The sequence below is a fragment of the Xenopus laevis genome, chromosome 7S (genome assembly GCF_017654675.1).
Source record: "Xenopus laevis strain J_2021 chromosome 7S, Xenopus_laevis_v10.1, whole genome shotgun sequence".
Taxonomy (NCBI): Eukaryota; Metazoa; Chordata; class Amphibia; order Anura; family Pipidae; genus Xenopus; species Xenopus laevis.
Window position 1 is genome coordinate 93862158 of NC_054384.1, and position 18828 is coordinate 93880985.

Below are 18828 nucleotides of genomic sequence, written 5' to 3' on the forward strand. Positions count from 1 at the left end.
GATGGAAATATACATTTTTAACTTGGTAGAAATAAAAACATATTTTTAAACTAATTTTCTCTGGTCCTGCAGATCCGTTTGAGTGCCGGTCGGCCCTGCTTCTTCTTCTTCATATCCTTTGCCGTACTGCCCCCTAAAGCTGGGAGTATGGGGTTGGTGCACCCTGACCATATTTACTATTCAGTGAGTCATTTACAATATATTCTGGGGCACCTTGTTTCTCCGATCTGTTGATAACTAACCAGCCAGGCAGCATGTAGCAAGCATTAAAGGGATGAGGCAGTGACCCTACTCACAGTCCTTCCTTATTGACTCAGACACCTGGGCACATTATTTGTGTACCTCGCTCAGACATTTGGACAGATAAATTAGGGACGTGAACCTATAAACCCCTAACCCCACCCCCCATCCCGCACACACAGACATCAATGACGCCAATCAATAATCTCCTTCTATTACACAGGTGAGGTACATGAAGCTAAGACAACCTTCTAATACACAGAGAATGGTGGTGGGGGGGGGAGTACATGCCGCTCCCCTGCTAATGACATGGATGTTAGAGACACGGATCTCTCACTCCTTCCTAATTGGCAGAAATCAGGGGCACAGACCTCTCATTCCCACAAATTCTAACCACAGCAGATATGGAGGAATAGCAAGTTGGGTGGGTGTTATTACACAGATGAAGACTCAGATATGAGAGATGCTCTGTGGGGGAGGGGGTTGGTAAAAGGGGTTTCTCTGGAAGTCAGGATTTAGCAGGGTCTGACGAGTGCCCCCTTTTAAACCCCTACATTGTACACCAGACATAGAATTTTACAAGAATCAGTAGACTGGTATTACCCACCCACATCCCCAAATTAACCATTTGCTAAAGGAATATGCAGAGCAGTGTTTTCACACTGGCAGCGAGCAGGTTAATAGGATGAAAGTCTTTTCTTACTCGCTCTCTATATACCGTATATTTTCCCCCAAAAATCAATTGTTTATGTGTTTAATCCGTTTTGCCCTCTCTCATGCCTACATTTCAGATTATTTTACATCTTATATTTTTACATGATCTTTTTTCACTTTAAGCTGCATATCTTGCACCATTGCAGAACTACAAATCCCAGAATCCCCTGAAAACCGCAGGAAATGTAGCAGAGCAACAGAAAGAAGGATAGATATCGCAACTCTTTCTTCTTCTATCTTTTACCCCCTTGCTCAGCACTCTCCCTTTTTTACTTTTCTCTCTATTTCTCCCCCTCCTTTGTAATATAACACGTAAAGCAAAGAAAAAAAAATGAAAAAAAAATTAAGTCCAAAAAAAAAAGAAATAAAAACTGGTTCTATTTATATTTATATATATAATATATATATATTTATAATTTTACAGAAAAAGGGGGGGAAGAGAAATGAGTTGAAAAGAACCAAAGCGGAACCTTGAACAGAAGGCTGGGGGGGATTTCATAGCGTACATTGCATTCCATTGGACTCTGTGGTTGCATTTTCCTGGGAGGGTTTGGGGGTTTTTTTTCGTCTGTTTTGCTTTTTTGTATTTTTCTTCTTTTGAGGAGTGGGGTGGGAGGGATTCGGAGGTCGTATAGGGTCCAGGTTTGGAAGGTGCTTCTCTGTGAATTTAATAATAACTCTCTTTTTCTACCCAGCCTGTTGATTAAAGGGATAGAGAACAGGTAAGATTCTGTAGCAGAACAAACAGAAAGATTCATGTTACTATTGCCCCTTGTTATTCCATGCATAGGCATGCTTTAGTTGCTTACTGTTGTGTAATGGCTGCATGAGCCTGCTAATAAAGCACTGTTATACTCTACTCATCCTCGGCTACCAAAACATGACAAATTGGCAACGAGTATAACAGTGCTTTATTAGCAGGCTGATGCAGCCATTACACAGCAGTAAGAAACTCTAACACCACAAGCTGTATATAAAGTATGCACAGTATAAGTCTTGAGTCTCAGTGACATCTATAGGCCATTTGTATAAACACCACAACAAGATCCACACATTTTCATAGCAACTATGGAGATTTAGAATTGAATATACAGGTATAGGCAGGAATGCTGTAATGAACAGTGGGGCCTACACAAAACTTTGCCCTGCCCCCCACTCTATCCATCCTTCACCTCTGTAATCAGAAGCCTCCCCCCCCCCAAATACCTGTATTGAGATATTATGCATTGGTAAATGAGAGTGGAACTATAACAAGGGGCAGTATATGGAGGGAGTACTTTATAAAGACTTTATAGGACTTACCTCCTGGGTGTCTCCTAAGGATAAGTTTCCGGATCTCATCATATATAAAGATGAGGAAGCTGTATGGGAAGGCACAGAACCACCAGCTGGGCCTATGGGGAAAACAGAGATCATTAGTCGCTATACTTAATCGAATACTATATGGTCATTTGGGATTCACATTGTGGCAGCCAATTTCCCTGGTTATCTGCAGTAGTACTATAAGGATGTACTGGAATGTCTATGTCTTGAAATTTCTGATAGACTCCATTATATTGGCGCTGAAATTATCTCCATGACATAATACTGCCACATACTACCCACACTATATTTACAATGAGCTTTTATAACTTCCTGAGGTCATAAAAATATGGCCCATTTGGCCATTGTAATGGTAATCATTGGGCATATCCAACTACCCAGCCCCTTCCTTTACCATAGTTCTACAATATATTGTTCCTTATTACCATCAAGGGCAAGATTTTCTGTTACTGAGGCTAATCTCACTAAAGTGTAATGTGTTTGCTCTTCAGTTGGTACAACTTAGATTGCAAGCTCCAAGGGGCAAAGACCTCTTCCTCCCATGTCTCTTACCACATGACACTTATTTTCAGCATGCTATGTTTCTGGTGATGGACAGTTTTTCGTGCACACACACTGGCAAACATGTTAGGTCATTTGCAACAGATATTGGGCAACAGTGATGAATGGTCCTCAAAGTGACTAATTTTCGTTCAACTACTGATTCTCTACTCTTTGAATTTTGTGTACTGATACACCCACTTTCACCCAGATCCCACTACCTCAATCTGACTTACTTTAGCGGATACATTCTCAATGCAATGTCCATTCCAGGGCAGTAGGACAAGAATGCAGCCAATGCTGTTTCTTCAAACAGACCAAAGATGAGGATCTTGTTCCTGAGAAAGAGAAACACATTGAAGGTTGGATGGTTTAAAGAATGGACTTTTGTATTTAAGACAAATGCCTTATTGTTGGCGATATAGTGGACGGAGTCCTCATTAGGAACATTTCATAGTTCTTCCCTATCTGCAAGGCTAGTCAAAAAACAACAGGATGAATTCTGTGTCAGGCCATTTGGTGCAAGCATTCCAAAATAGATACATAAATATGTGCTACAAAGCCTGACTTTGGTTTGGGTGTGTGTGATATACAGTATATATATGAGGTAATAGTAGATGAGTCGATGCTGTGGGCATGGACATCTATGGTGCTTAGACTTGGCTGGATAACTGTGCTAAGTGTAAACATGATAAAGGGACTGTCTCTTACTTCATTCCCTGCTGGAATACAGAGTTCCTCCTTGTTTTACAGATGATGACGTCTGCCCATTGTACAACCACAATACTGACAAAGAAAGCTGTGTGACATGTGAATTCCACAATTTTCCTCTGCTCGTACGTCTGTGGGCGAAGGTGGAGAAAGAAAAATGTTGAAATACAACTCTCTGGTCTAAATTCTTCTGTGAGATATTCTAATTACACACTTATTTCCTTGTCTCTCCTCTACTGTAAACTCATGGATCAAGAACTACCACAAGCACTTAACCAAGAAAAACTATTTAGGCATCACGTGGTATTTAATCTTCCACAATCCCAGAATTAGATGACTTGGAAAATGGCATCAGTCAGGATCTATGGAGCATTCAGTCTACAGACTTACAGTATTTTTAACATATTATAGGGCCTTCAATATTTTATACTTATATACAATTAAAAAGAAGAGTGTCCAGAACTAACCCACTGCTGTCCGTAGCTATCTTCCAGATCATTTGTTGTTCGGTCATCCCACGTTAACCGGATCCCAACCAAGTGCGATGGGAGGAAGCCATTTTCTGCCAATATTACAAAGTAGGCGAAGAAGCCACCCAAAGCTTGGATCATACCTAGATGAAAGTGAGGAACAATTGGAAAGAATAACAATGCTCTACAAAATGCAGGTTGCCCACACCAAGTTCATCAGCAGCCATTTTTGGGTTGTAAATATCAGTTCAAGCACATGCTTTAAGATGCACAGTGCATTCCTGCCCTACTCACCAATCTGCCCATATGCCATGCTGATTAGTCTTTCATTCACCAGTTTGTCTGTACGAGGGTTTCTTGGCTGGCGCTTCATGATGTCACTCTCTGCAGCCTCGTAAGCCAAGGAGATGGCAGGAACCTGTAGAGAACGCATGCCCATTATTTAGCTTGGCATCCACAACAAATCCACAACACTTAAAGGATTATTTTGTGATCCACCATTGACTGGGCACATAGTATGAATTCTGTAGTAGATTTCCTAAATACTCACCATGTCAGTTCCCAAGTCAATGCACAGGATGGTGATGGTGCCCAGTGGCAGTGGAATATTGGCCATAATGAACAGCAGGAAGGGTGTGATTTCAGGAATGTTACTAGTCAGGGTGTATGCTATGGATTTCTTCAAATTGTCAAAGATAAGGCGACCTGTAGATGAAGTGTGGTTGTATTTAGATTCTTCTATAGAATTACTGCAGCAAGGCACTATCATGGTGGCTCATCCCAAGTATGGACACAATGGTTATTAGGTTGTCCCTTACCTTCTTCCACACCAGTGACAATGGAGGCAAAGTTATCATCCAGCAGGATCATGTCAGCTGCCTGCTTTGAGACATCTGAACCCGCAATACCCATAGCTACTCCAATGTCAGCCTTCTTTAGGGCAGGTGAGTCATTCACACCATCCCCTGTCACAGCCACAATAGCACCCTGCAAAGAGAAAGGGTCCGGTTAGCCTTGAACGTGAGACGTTGTTTTTTAATTGTTGGGCTTGGTTTTCCCAGAATAATTATGAATATTCCTTACATCATCAGGGATTATTTACTGATATAGCTGCTAAACTGCACATTCCCTTTGCACAGTCCAATACAATTTAGAAAGTTATAGCAAAAATCTTATTGTTTGCTATGGGTAACTGCATTGTAATTTAGCACCTATGTTTGTAAATGAGCCCAATGCATTATAACTCATTTCATACTACTGTGGAATCAGGTCTGATATAATAAGGGTTTTTAATTTTATTTTATTCATGTAGGATTTAGTTGGATTAACTACCAACAGATATGTGCACACCACTATATAATCTTTTTTATGAGGCATTTCATTAAAGTGGACCCGTCACCCAAAAAAAGTATTCCAAATCCTATTTTATTATGTCAGTCAAGAAAAATGAACTTTAATTACACTGTATATATTATTTAAAACTTGTTTCCATCAGTGTGGGAACTCATAATTATAACAAGCAGGCAGGAGCCATTTTGCGGACACTGTTATTAAGACAACTCTTGCATCAGCTCAGAATCTTGTTTGTGCACCAGAATGGGGGAGCTGATGTTCATCCCCTGGCTACACAATCAAATGTTTAAGAGAATGGGGGAATGTATTGAAAGTGAAAGTAATTGCTTGCCCCGCCTCTATGCCTAGGCATAGAGGAGGGGCAGGCAATATTTGATTGACAGCTGAGATTTTTTAAACGAGTTTACAACAGCTATGAATGCTTTAATAAAAAAAAGAATTTGGATTTCATGTTTAATTTGAAAGGGACTTTAATTATACAGCTTTTTATGTCTGGGTGACAGGTCCACTTTAACAAGGGGTGCAGAGTTCAAAAACATGGCAACTTGAACCTGCTTTTTGCACTTTGCTGTTAATGCCCACATGTGCTGGTCCTCAGGCCCCAAATGCATGTTCACGCTCATTGGTGATATGCTAAAAAAAATTACTTTTTAGATGCTATGATTTAAATACATTTAATGCAAATATATAGGTGTTTTATATCATATTTCCCCAAGCTCTGTCAAGTTGAATCTGCTCTGACTAGCTAGGTTAAATGGACATTATACAAATCAAGTACAAATACATAATATAGTAGTAATATTCTTTATGAGTGATACAATAATATGCTAATATCTGTGAGATAATTAGTCCTAAAGGTATTGACTGGTAAAACAAATCAAGTATTTCACCATTTTTCATGTAAGTTGGCCACTGGAGGTCGCTATTATGTTAGACTCTGTTTATTAGGGTTACCATAGCTCCTCCCACTGATGAAGAAAGTAATTGAAGGGGAACTCCAGAAAAACATAACTTAAGCTTTTTAATAAGTAAACATAATTTCAAGCAACTTTGCATTATACATCAATTATAAAATATGCAGACTTTTCATGATTTTTAATGGTTTGGAACAGTTCCCTAAGCCTAGCCCCCTGCTCTCCTGCTGATCTGTCTGACTACTTTGCTGAGCTGGCTGACTACTGTTACTGTGTTATGTGGGTCTCATTATCGTTATGGTTTGGAAGCCGGAGTTCCTCTTTAATATACAGATAGAGAAAATATAACCCCCAACTTATAAACAGGTCTTTACCTGACGCTGGCATCCTTCCACAATAATGAGCTTCTGCTGGGGAGATGTTCTGGCAAAGACAATCTCAGTGTGGTTCTGAAGGATTTCATCTATCTGCTCAGTGGGCATGTCCTTCAGATTGGTGCCATGAATGACACAGGCCTTGGCATCTCTGAGGAGAGGAAAGACAGAGAATGTGCTGTAGGATGGTGGAGCCATAACTTAGTTGTTGGTCTACTAACCTCAAGCAATGAATCAGTGTATTTACTGGTCAGTTCTTTGAAAACAAGTATCTGATTGGTTGCTATGGGTTCCAAGGCCTGGGCTTTGTACCTGAACATATATTTTTATTGTATGGTGTCCAAAAATAATCAGTATCTCCTGGGCCAGTACATCTCAGCCATCATGCTACCCCCTATTACCATCTTTAGCGATTCATACAGTCTTACTCTCTTTCACCCATATGACATTATCGATTATCTTTTTTTCTTTTAGTCCTTGTGCTGTAAAATTCACACTATCAATTTCCTTCTTTTCTCAGGTCTCTTGGTGCTCCGTAAAACTTAGCTCACCTGGGGTTGACTTGGCTGACAGGAATATTGAGTCTGGCTGCTATATCTTCCACTGTCTCATTTCCTTCTGAGATAATTCCCACTCCTTTGGCAATAGCTTTGGCTGTAATTGGATGATCACCTGTTACCATGATAACCTGCAGAGTGAGACAAAGAATGTCAGCATTAGGCAAGATAGTAAGGCTTAAGCATAATCCACAGTTTTTTTATTCAGTTGAACACTGAATCTTCCACCAAAGAGTTGACTGAATAAAAAACCAAATCCAAACCCTTATTTCCATATTTAAATAATAGCAAATAATCACATCATGAGAAAAATTGGTTCAGACAGAGTTCACCTAGGCGTTCAGTATATGGTTAAATTTGAACCCTGTAAATAGAAGGACAATTGCAAACTGTTATGTTTTGGGTAGCCGAGGATGAGCAGAGTATAACAGTGCTTTATTAGCAGGCTCTCATGCAGGCATTTCACAACAGTAACTTTCACTTTTAAGCTACCAGGAAGTATGCTCAGTATAAGTATAATCACAGTGACATCTACAGGCCATTTGCATAAACACCACACAAACCAAACCCTGGATTCAATGTTTAAATTCAGTGATCCCCAACCAGTGGCTTGTGAGCAACATGTTGCTTTCCAACCACTATGGATGTTGCTGCCAGGGGTCCTTAAAGCATGGGTTTATTTCTAATTTCCAGGCTTGGAGGCCAACTGTACTGGCAAACAGAGCCTCATCTAGACTGCCAGTCCACATAGGGCCTACAAAATATCCAATCAGAATCCTTATTTGGCATCCCATTGGACATTTTGCATAATTAATATATTGCTCCCCAACTCTCTTTACATTTGAATGTGGCTCACGGGTAAAAAAAAAAGGTTGGGGACCCCTGCTTTAATTATAAGAATAGGACAGTTTTTTGAAAAATTAGTTGTCCTTGAGCCAGTCTCTACTGTCGTAAATCAGGACCAACATTGCTTTTCCTGCTCTAATAGAAACTAACATTCATACAGTCTTGAGAGACACCTAGAAATAGCCTCCCTTCCCTACTAGTAACTATGAGCCGTGCAGTCCTGGGAGACACCTATAAAGAGCTTTCTTCCACACTGGCAAATAAGAATCATACAGTCTTTGAAGACACCTAAAAAGAGTTTCCTTTCTTTTCTGGTAGCTACGAATCATGCAGTTTTTAGGTTACACTTGCAAACAGCACTACTAATAACTAAAAATACTGCAGCTTCTGTAAATGCCCATAAAAACAGCCTCCTTCCCACCCCTGTCTATAGAACTATTTCTGTCTGACACAGTAGATTAATGGCACATACTTAAATACTGCACCATGAGACAACTTTTACTCTTTATACACTGGTGAAGATTTTGCATCTCAGAAGACTCAGCTTGCCTCCTTCTCCTCTACTATTTATTCCTCCCATCTTACCTTTATACCTGCACTTCTGCATTTGCCAACGGCATCAGGCACAGCTGCCCTGGGAGGATCAATCATAGACATAAGCCCCACAAAGCACATGTTCTCAGTGCTGAAGTTCTGGTCTTCAGTGTCAAAAGCAAAGCCCTTGGGATAGAGTTCCTCTGGGAAGTAAAAGTGGCAGAAACCTGTATAGCACAGCAGAAAGATACAGTATAAGGATATGCCTTACATGCCCAAGCAGGTTCCTCCTCACACATTCTCTCTATACTTACCAAGTACTCTCTCTCCCAGTCCACCAAGCTCCAGATAAGCGTTCTGGAAAGCCTCCTTAAGCTCATCATCCAATGGTTGTTCTTTACCCTGGATTAGAATGGTAGAGCAGACATCCAGAATCCTCTCTGGAGCTCCCTTCATCACAAGCATGTAACGGTTATCATTGGGGTCTTCTGTCTCATGGATGGAGAGCTGGACAACAAGATATGGTATAAACCATGAAAATCCATAGTTTTATAGACGAGACCAAATGTTATTATGTTATTACTACTAGTCTAGAGGCACCTCAACTTTTTCAAACCAGCATGATTCATCTCTGACTTACAACATCCTGTCCAACAGAATTAGCATTTGCCTGTTTAAGTCAATTGCTATATTAAAATGTATTGCTATCAGTCAGGACAAATTATGCAGCTTGTTTGGCTTTGGAACAGCTACTGTTAAGCTGGTGCTAATGCTGACTGTTGTGTATTTTCAGGTTTATCTCATTCTAGGCAAGCAAAATGCCTATAAATGCAGGAGAAGGAAGGTTCATTTTAAATTGTGGTCTCACCCTGTATGTTCTATTTAGGGGAAATTCATTGAAGAATAAAGCCACTTATAAATAGGGAATATTTTTCACTTGAAGGTAAACCAGTTCATTCTGTGGACAGACAGAGGGACTTTGATTTGACATGATCCTTTAACATCAGTAGAGTCAGGCCCCTCATATAATCCAGCAGGATCAATTTTATAGTTAACATGTACAGGCTAAGAATAAAGAATTTGCAACGAAGGCCAGATCAGATGACTTGTAGCAGGTGCATAATGCAGGAATACTGCTGAAAATCCCTCTCAACTCTTGCCTGACAGCAGGGCTATATATGGAGAAACCAATAAGGGACAACAGAACATTGCCTAACCTGATACTTGTTGGTGGAGTTGAAGGGAATCTCGGCCACCTTCTTGTTCTTCTCTCTTATCGCCTTCACAGACCCACAGGACAACTCAATGCACTTTAGGAGAGCAGACTCTGAGGCATCACCTGCCACGTCCCTCTGAGGATACACGGATAGTCAGAAACATTGGAGAGACTTATATGACAGGGCAATTTAAAGGAACATTAAGTCTAAAATACAAGTTGATCCAATATAAAAAAAAACAGTTTTCCTCCCTCAGATTAGCAGTGAAATCCCTCAATTTCTGATAGAGCCTGTATTGTTTTATCTGTTATGTACATTGACACAATGAAGGGCAAACAATGAAGCCGTGCTAGCTGATATTTGAGGCTATGAAGGGCTTCAATATTGACAAAAAATAGCAGCACTCCTCCATTCCGTTATAAAACCACCTTTATTTTATATAAGGCATACCAAACTTTCGGACCCAGGTGGTCCTTTCTCATGCTACCAAAGTTGGCTGAACATATTACTCTGCATGTTGGAAAACTGCTGTGGCTATGAGTGGCTTCTTGCAGTTAGACTAACAGCCATAAGGCCTTATTTCTCCTGCACTCTCCTACCCCACGCTGGCTAGAATTTGGTTGTAGTGGCCCAGTACAGCACTGTCAGGCCTATGAAAAAATCCTGCAGTATAGTAATCACTACCACCCTGTAATCCTGTGCTCCAGACCTTGCATATTCTGATTAACTGGACAAAGGCAGTGAGCCATACAGAGACAGGACAACACTTATTGCTCTGTTCTAGGAGTGTCAATATTTGCACCTCAAGGCATAAGGAGCAAATGCAGTTGGGGCAATATGCAAAGTGCATAAAATAAAAAAAAAACTTGTGCCATGTTATTGAACTTTTGACATTGTCCCAATTTCATTAACAAGCCCAGGAACAGACCCAGAGCAAACCCTTATTTCAAAAATCTGTGATTGGAAGAATGCCATTATTGGTTCTCTTATTCATAAATACGTTATCCCAGAGGTTCTAAAAACTCCAATACTTATAGCACTATAGCAATTATGATAACAGTGCTCAACGTACAGCAACAAGGTCAAGTCTCACCTTCAGTACAGGGATGTTGTCATTCCCAGCTTTGAAGACAGCACGATTGCAGAGTGCAGCGATTTGAGCCAAGGCCAACCAGGTAGGGGAACTCTTATCAAATGATGCTCCTAAAAGTGAGAAAAATAAACATATTCAAGCAAAACAGATGAAAAGAAAACAGTAAAAATTTGGATAGGATATTTATATTCTAAACCCGATTGGGGAAAGTCACAAAAGCAATGAAAGAATAAATGTTTGTGTCAGAAGGCATCAAGCCACATCTTGTACAGATATTTTCCTTACCTGACTGGTCCTCTGTTGTGTCAGCCTCATGGATCTGGTTATCGAACCACATGTGTGCCACAGTCATACGGTTCTGTGTCAGGGTGCCAGTCTTATCAGAGCAGATGGTTGAGGTGGATCCCAGGGTCTCTACAGCCTCCAGGTTCTTCACCAGGCAATTTTTTCGGGCCATACGTTTGGCAGTAAGTGTCAGACACACCTGAGGAGTAGTATATATTGAAGCACTAGCACTGTTCATTTGGACAATAATGACGTTTATAACATGACCATTACTTACAGTGACAGTGGCCAGCAGTCCCTCTGGCACATTAGCGACAATGATGCCAATGAGGAAGATGACGGCCTCCAGCCAAGAGTAACCCAGGACCAGAGAGAGGATGAAGAAGCTTATTCCTAGAAATACGGCCACACCAGTGATCAAGTGGATGAAGTGTTCAATCTCTTTGGCTATGGGGGTCTTCCCCACTTCTAGACCAGAAGCCAGGGTAGCAATACGGCCCATTACTGTCCTGTCCCCTGTAGCGACAACTACTCCGCGGGCAGTACCTGTAAATAGTTCATCCAAGTTACTACTGACCATATCACTTCCAGTGCCATTATCCAACAAGTGCTCAGAAGAAACCCCTAAGTTACTTACTGAAATTCTCAGATGAAGAAGGGTTAAGGAATTCATACTAGTATACAAAATGTATACTAATATACAGAATTGGGAAGATTTATAATACAATGTGTATTTAAGATAACTACCTTCAACACAGTTGGTGGAGAAGAAGGCGATATTTCGTGTTTCGAGTGGGTTCTCATGTGTGCAGTCAGGTGACCGTGTCTGAGGCTCAGATTCACCAGTCAGTGAAGAGTTATCTACCTGCAAGAGACAAAATTATTGGCATAATCGAGAATTTTCAGAGTAGCAGCTACATTCTGAAGGAGAAATAACTAGCCCAAGTTCTAGCAGGAACCCCGGTTCTTGACCCAGTATCGATCATGTATAACAAAAAGCATTGCTTCTTCTTGAAAAGGGTTTAAATGGAGGTTAAAGAGCATTGCTGTATATTGCCCATTGGCAAAGAAATCAGTGTAAATGCCACCTGCTTCCAGAGTGGTATCTAATTTTCATTTTAGGTGGTGTAAAGTTTTCAAGCCCTTCAGCACCCCTGTTTGTATTTGTAGAATAGTATTGCCAGTATAGTAGCATTGTGGTACAAATAATAATAATAAAGAGGTCAATATTGGTGGTTTCTGATATAATGCAAAGAAAGTGTATTCTAGATTTGCATAGGTCCCCCTCTTGTCTATAATAATTTCCCCATGTTCTTGATTTACTTCTAGCTAGTAAAAGGGCCACTAATTTATTCCAATTGAATAGACCTAATTTTTTATTGCATTCCAAAAAAGGTAGACCTAACACCCTTTTGAACGCATTTGTAATACATTAATATTTCTCTCTCTCTCTCTCTCTCTCTCTCTCTCTCTCTCTCTCTCTCTCTCTCTCTCTCTCAGTCTCTCAATCAGTCTTCCCATTCTAATCTCTTTCTCTGTTTGGCTTACTAGGGTTGTCACCTTTCTTGGAAAAAATACCTAAAGATCTTTAACAAAGTTCACATCAAGGAGTCAAGCCTAATCCTGTACCAGGTGTTTGTGTAGATTATGGAAGCCCTTCTCTGATTTTCCATGCACACTGTATTGTGCATGGAGAATCAGTGGCAGGACCATTACAACCCCCTCTGGGCCCCTAATACTGCTAGACCAAAAGGCCTGTTTCATTTAACTTTACTCCACTGAGGAGAATCACTGCAACAAGACAGAACAGAATTATCAAAGACAGTCAATTCATCCAATTATATATATGACAGAGCTGCCAGAGGAATTGTTTCCATCTTAGATAGGCCCCCCCGCATTCAGTTACTACTTTGTCCTGTATATTCCTAGCACCAACACTAGGGGTCATATAAAATGAGTAAACAGTCATGCATTGGTACCTTCAATCACCCAAGGTAATACTAAGAACTCACTTTGCAGCCGTGAGATGAGATGATCCTAAGATCGGCTGGTACTCTGTCCCCACCTTTGATTTCCACAAGATCCCCCACAACCACTTCTTCGGCATTTAGCTGCATCTTCTCCCCCTCACGGATAAGCAGCGCTTGCTGATGAGCAAAGAAAAATTTAGCAATTTGAAAAAAGACTAGAGGCAGAGGCGGCAAGTGAAGGAAACTACCCAAAAGCTCTCCCCTATACACAGTTTATTAACCATGTATTCATCTAATTAAGCTCCCACCACCTGCACAATAGGGAAGCCCTTGCATGCAGCTTTTCATCTAGTTTTCTGAAATCATTCTTTAGGATGCCCTCATCCCCACCTTTGATCTTAATGTCTACCACAACTGCTGGGTCTTAACCAATCCCCCAATACCAGTGCCTGCTCAGTGAGCATCATGCATTCTCTGCATTTGTTGCAAAATGTCCCTTTTGAATCTGAAACTGCAAAAAGAAAAACCCAACTGGATCCATTATAAAAGAATTCTCCCTAGAATGGCTATTTCATGAACTTAAATGGGCAAAAAGACACACATTGACTGTCACTAAAAAATCTACTTATGGTCATTCTGATACCAGTTGCTTATTGTCATACTAAACATCAAAAGTGGGGATCCTGTTTTGGTGCTTATTGCTTTTGTTCTGCTTTTTCTGGCTGGGCAATATAATGTTATATGTTCCTTCCTACTCACTTCACTTCACCTTCAACTTTCTTCCTTCCCTCTGCCTCCTTTCTCCTTCCCAGGGCATTATCTTGTCCTACTCACCTGGGGCACCATGTTTTTGAAGGACTCCATGATTTTGGAGCTCTTGGCTTCTTGGTAATAAGAGAAGCAGCCAGTGATGATCACGACAGCTGCCAAAACGATACCCAGGTACAGCTGGAAAAGAGAACGTAGAGTGATGAAATGCACTGCAAGCTGCCTTTCTTTATATACAGTAGTAATTATGGTTTTACACTCATATTGTATGTCAAACCATACATATTGTGTACTCTAATCAGTCTGGAGCTGTACAGTCGACATACTATACATACTACTATACATACTATAGCTGTGTATAGCTTATTGTAAGCTTAGAATCTGTAGCCATGCACACTCATAGCTAGGAATCTCATTATATTTTAACCTTACAAACTAAAAGTGCAACACCAAGTATGGAATTTCAATATGTATATGTATGCAGCTCTTGAATAGTCCAGCTTTTCAAAACATATATCTATCTATCTATCTATATATATATATATATATATATATATATATATATATATATATATATATATATATATATATTTATAAACTTGACACTCCACAGGACACCTACATCCTAAAATGTCACCCTACAGAAAAAAACTTATGTCCACACTGTCTGAGCATACTGGGGGTTATAATGCAGTACAAATGGAAAGTCTTATGTGTAACATCCATGATATGCTCATTTATCTGTAATCAATTCTGTATATTGAGAATATATCATAATACATTAATCCGGGGCTCATAGTACCTACATTGCCAATTACCCCCCATGTTTACTAGTCTTGTTCCTGTGCTGGCCAAAACACTTATATTATTCAATGCCAGTACACACAGGCAATGAGAGAACAGAGCAGTACATCTAGAAGAGATTGAAAAGAGAGATAGTCAAGCTGCTCACATTGTCGCCCGCGGGATCATCCTCCATACCCTTCTGGATGCCGTAAGCCAAGAAGCAGAGAATAGCCCCAATCCACAGTAGAATGGAGAACCCTCCAAATAACTGGCGGCAAAACTTTATCCACTCAGGGGTGGTGGGAGGAGGGGTGAGGGCATTAGGTCCATCACGTGCCAGGATCTCTGCTGCCTTGCTGAGCGTAAGCCCCTGTGAATAGTTACAATAGCGTAAGAGATGTACAGAGGCAAACGAGTGAAGAAAATGGCATGAGCATGGCTGTGTGTAATGTAGAGAAGGAGGAGAAAGTACAAGTGTGATTGTGTGTGTAGAGGAAAGAAGAGAAGGAGTAGCAGGAGTTGTGAGTGTGTGTAGCATAGTACGGAGAAGGAGGAGGTGTGAGAGTGTTGTAGTGTTGAGGAGTATGAATAGTAGAGGAGATGAGGAATAAGAAGAAGTGTGAGTGTGACTTTGTACACTAGAGAAGAAAGGGATCACAGTTTTATGTGTAGAAAGACAGGAGGAGTAGGAGTAAGTATGAATGTAAATGTATAAGTGGGGTAGAGCAGAGAAGTAGTATATGGCAGCTTTTGTGAAGTTAGTGCATCACTCACCTGCACACAGTCTGTATTGTATTTTCTGCATACTTCCTCAACTGACATTTTGTGCTCTGTCTGGAGAATAAAAACAAGGAAAAGTTGTAAATAAGTGCAATGTTAATTATATCTCCTCTTGATTCCCATCAAACTGCACCACATGACTAGCAATGCAATTTCCCATCCACACCCCTCAATCAGACACAAATGCCCTAATTCACTTGCTCTTCAGCTAATAACACATCACACCACTCACTGTCACATACAGCATGTGGGCAAACCTCATTAAAGTGGACAGCACAGGCCTGGGCAAAATCAGAGTTGTGTTAATAAAAGGTGCAACATTTGCTAACTTGCTCAAATGGAAAACCCCAGCAGTTTTTACCCTTACTACTCAGTCTCTTTTCATATGTCCTTTAACTTACCATGTCCACCTCTTTCTTGAGATCATCCATTTCCTTCTTTGGTACCCCCTTACCCTTCTTAGGGGATTCGTCATCTTTATTGTCCTGCGTGGTGGCTACGCGGTAACTGTCCGACCGTCCGTACTGTTGGAGGAAAAACCACGGTTATACTGGAATACACAAGAGTTCTTCAGAAAACATAGACACATCCAATAGTGAATCTGGAAACATAAAGTAAGGGCATATACATTATGCCAAGACCAGAAATGTAGCAATTCTGGCAGTCAAATATCTGTTGTTAGTGTCCAGTGATAAACAAGGAAAAGTTGTGCTCACCACTAATTTTTAAAACCATTAGGCGGGGGTGCAATGAGGCTGTGACCACAAAATACATATTGACAAATACAAGAGGTCCTCTACACTCAACCCCTTATCAATATACTTAAGACAGAGTGTCTTAAATATATTGATAATCAGCGGCGGATTTGTTTGCCGGGCGTCCCTAGGCCGCGCGGTCTGACCAGGCGGCCGTGTGGTCCTAGCGCCCGCCTACACGTCCCCTTCCCAGCGCGCCAGCGAAAATGCGCCGGCGCAGCTGGTGTAATTGAATGGGGACACACATGTCCCCATAATGCGGCTGGGCGGCATGCCGCCCCTATTTATTGCCGCCCTAGGCCCGGGCCTATGTGGCCTTGCCACAAATCCAGGCCTGTTGATAATGGGTTGAGTTCAGAGGATCTCTTGTATTTGTCTAAGTGTCAAGTGATATTCACCTTGAGATCAATTTAGGAGAAATCTACAGTATGACCTATATGTACCGGCCCTATTCAAATTGACCTAAGCATAAGTGTGTTAACAAAGTTTTGCTATGTGGAAATTAATGCTATTGAGAGTTCGCTATGAAATTCTAGAGCACCGCAGCTGGTATAGAACTTCAGTCCAAAACACTAACACCTGCTTGGGAGTTGCACTTCTGCATGTGTTGCCTATTATTACTATTCCATTGTATTGTGCATTTTAAGGGAGGTTGGGAGCTGATGAAACTAATGAACCAGCTGTTAGGTGTGATTCTGACATTCCTTTGGATTTACACCCTGCTCCAGGCTTGAGCTCATAGCTTTTATTAAATGTACATCTCATGCAGAGTTATAGTAAGGACAGTAGAAGCTGTAGTTCAATCGAAGAGCAACGAATGAAAGGAAATGTAATACAGGTGTGGGATCTGTTATCCTGAAACCCGTTATCCAGAAAGTTCCGAATTACAGAAAAGCCGTCTCCCATACACTCCATTATAATCAAATAATCCAAATTTTTTTAAATGATTTCCTTTTTCTCTATAATAATAAAACGGTAGCTTATACATGATCCAAACTAAGATATAATTAATGCTATTGGATTTATTTAATGTTTACATGATTTTCTTGTAGACTTAAGGTGTGAGGATCCAAATTACGGAAATCCCCGTTATCCGGAAAGCCCCAGGTCCTGAGCATTCTGGATAATAGGTCCCATACCTGTACTAAAATCAAAGTAATATAATATTGCTCAGCGTTCCCTCTTCATCCAATTTGCATAAATAATTTTCAAGATATTAGCAGTTTTTACACTAATGATGTAATGAATTTGAAACTGCACCAAGAACAAACATTAACGGTGCTGATATCTTCAATGACATTTTTTCTGTCTCTACTCATAACTAGGTTTGAACTGGATGAAAACAGAACCTGTAGCCAATGAGACCTCTAAGTACACAGTAGCGTAACTACCGGAGGAGCAGGGGGTGCGATTGGGCCAGGGCCCGCACCCCCTCAGGGCCCCTCCGGCAGCTCGCGCATCACGAATTCTGGGGCGGGTCCAGGTGTACGGAGGGAGGCGGGGGGCCCGGCTGCGCGTCCCGCACCAGGGCCCGTCCCCCTCTAGTTACGTTACTGTAAGTACACATTTTTTATCTGAGCCCACGGCAAAAGCACATAATGCGTGCAGGCAGGTTATTATTGTACGACTGTGAATTCTAGTTTATACTCTATCCTTCTGTGCAAAATGCCCTTTATTGTCTTCACCCCGAGGCCCGGATAAGGAATATGTGCTTGTGCCTCCTGTTTGGAGGAAATATGGAATGGAATCCCTGTTTGAAGGCTTATTCCCTGAGCTGGATTGGAGGATATGGCTGTCCTTAGCTGTGCATGCACGTGTGATGGAGTAAGAGTAGCTATAAATAGCAAGAGCTTTTCCTGTGCTGATTTAGCTTTAGAAAGTACTGAGGATTAGCAAATGTTATAAAGCGAGATGCTTCATGTCCAACCAGCGGTCCTAGCTCCAGCAGTCTCTCCCAGTCACACGCACAAGTTGCTCACAACCAGAGCACCATGGCTCGAAAACACCATTATGCTAACCAGATCCTATTTATTCTGGCTGCACAACCAAAGAGCATGCTGGGAACAGAAGCTCAATAATAACTGACTGGCCATAGGCTTGACAATACTTCCGTATACTGTATAAATTATTGAGAAGGCAAATCCACCAAAACTAATGAGAGTACTATACCTAAATGATTTGCAAGACCTAGTCTAATATCTACCGAGCTCTAGCTTCTATCTCCTGCTTGTAAAGAGCATCTCGTGCTTGATCGGGCTGAACTGGTTAATAATAAGCCCAATTTCATCCTTCGTGTAACACCGGCTATCACACAAACCACACAACCGCCAAGATAATCATTCCCCTAAAATGGCGCAGAGAGAAAAATCCAGACACGGATGAAAGGGCAGCAAAGACACAGACTCAGTTCTTCTCTCTCTTCTCCCACTCTGTCTTCATCTAAACCTTCTTTTTCCTCTGCTCCTTCTACAGCTTCTCCCTCCATCTATCTCAATAGCATTTATTTTCCCCACCTAATTAACTTATCCTTTAGTGGTCTGTGCCTTTCCATGATGTTCCATTCAATTGTCCCTATTTGTGCCACATTTTATCTTCTCC

At 41.0% G+C, this 18828-nt stretch overlaps 1 protein-coding gene across 1 annotated transcript in view; it reads right to left on the reverse strand.

Moving 5' to 3' along the window:
• Positions 1 to 1520: 1520 nt before the first annotated feature.
• LOC108697760 (sodium/potassium-transporting ATPase subunit alpha-3) overlaps positions 1521 to 18828 on the reverse strand; it is a 30996-nt gene continuing 13688 nt past the window's right edge. Inside the window, exons 2-23 of the mRNA XM_018228107.2 lie at positions 15877 to 15999; positions 15470 to 15529; positions 14862 to 15065; positions 13976 to 14089; positions 13184 to 13318; positions 11919 to 12036; positions 11449 to 11717; positions 11172 to 11370; positions 10887 to 10996; positions 9794 to 9928; positions 8891 to 9083; positions 8628 to 8803; positions 7191 to 7327; positions 6640 to 6790; positions 4817 to 4985; positions 4549 to 4703; positions 4293 to 4416; positions 3996 to 4141; positions 3529 to 3659; positions 3054 to 3155; positions 2257 to 2348; positions 1521 to 1650 (exon numbers count right to left, since the gene is read on the reverse strand). Of these exons, the coding sequence (XP_018083596.1) occupies positions 1622 to 1650; positions 2257 to 2348; positions 3054 to 3155; positions 3529 to 3659; positions 3996 to 4141; positions 4293 to 4416; positions 4549 to 4703; positions 4817 to 4985; positions 6640 to 6790; positions 7191 to 7327; positions 8628 to 8803; positions 8891 to 9083; positions 9794 to 9928; positions 10887 to 10996; positions 11172 to 11370; positions 11449 to 11717; positions 11919 to 12036; positions 13184 to 13318; positions 13976 to 14089; positions 14862 to 15065; positions 15470 to 15529; positions 15877 to 15999 (3072 nt within the window). The 3' untranslated portion in view covers positions 1521 to 1621. The remainder of the gene's footprint in view (positions 1651 to 2256; positions 2349 to 3053; positions 3156 to 3528; positions 3660 to 3995; positions 4142 to 4292; positions 4417 to 4548; positions 4704 to 4816; positions 4986 to 6639; positions 6791 to 7190; positions 7328 to 8627; positions 8804 to 8890; positions 9084 to 9793; positions 9929 to 10886; positions 10997 to 11171; positions 11371 to 11448; positions 11718 to 11918; positions 12037 to 13183; positions 13319 to 13975; positions 14090 to 14861; positions 15066 to 15469; positions 15530 to 15876; positions 16000 to 18828) is intronic.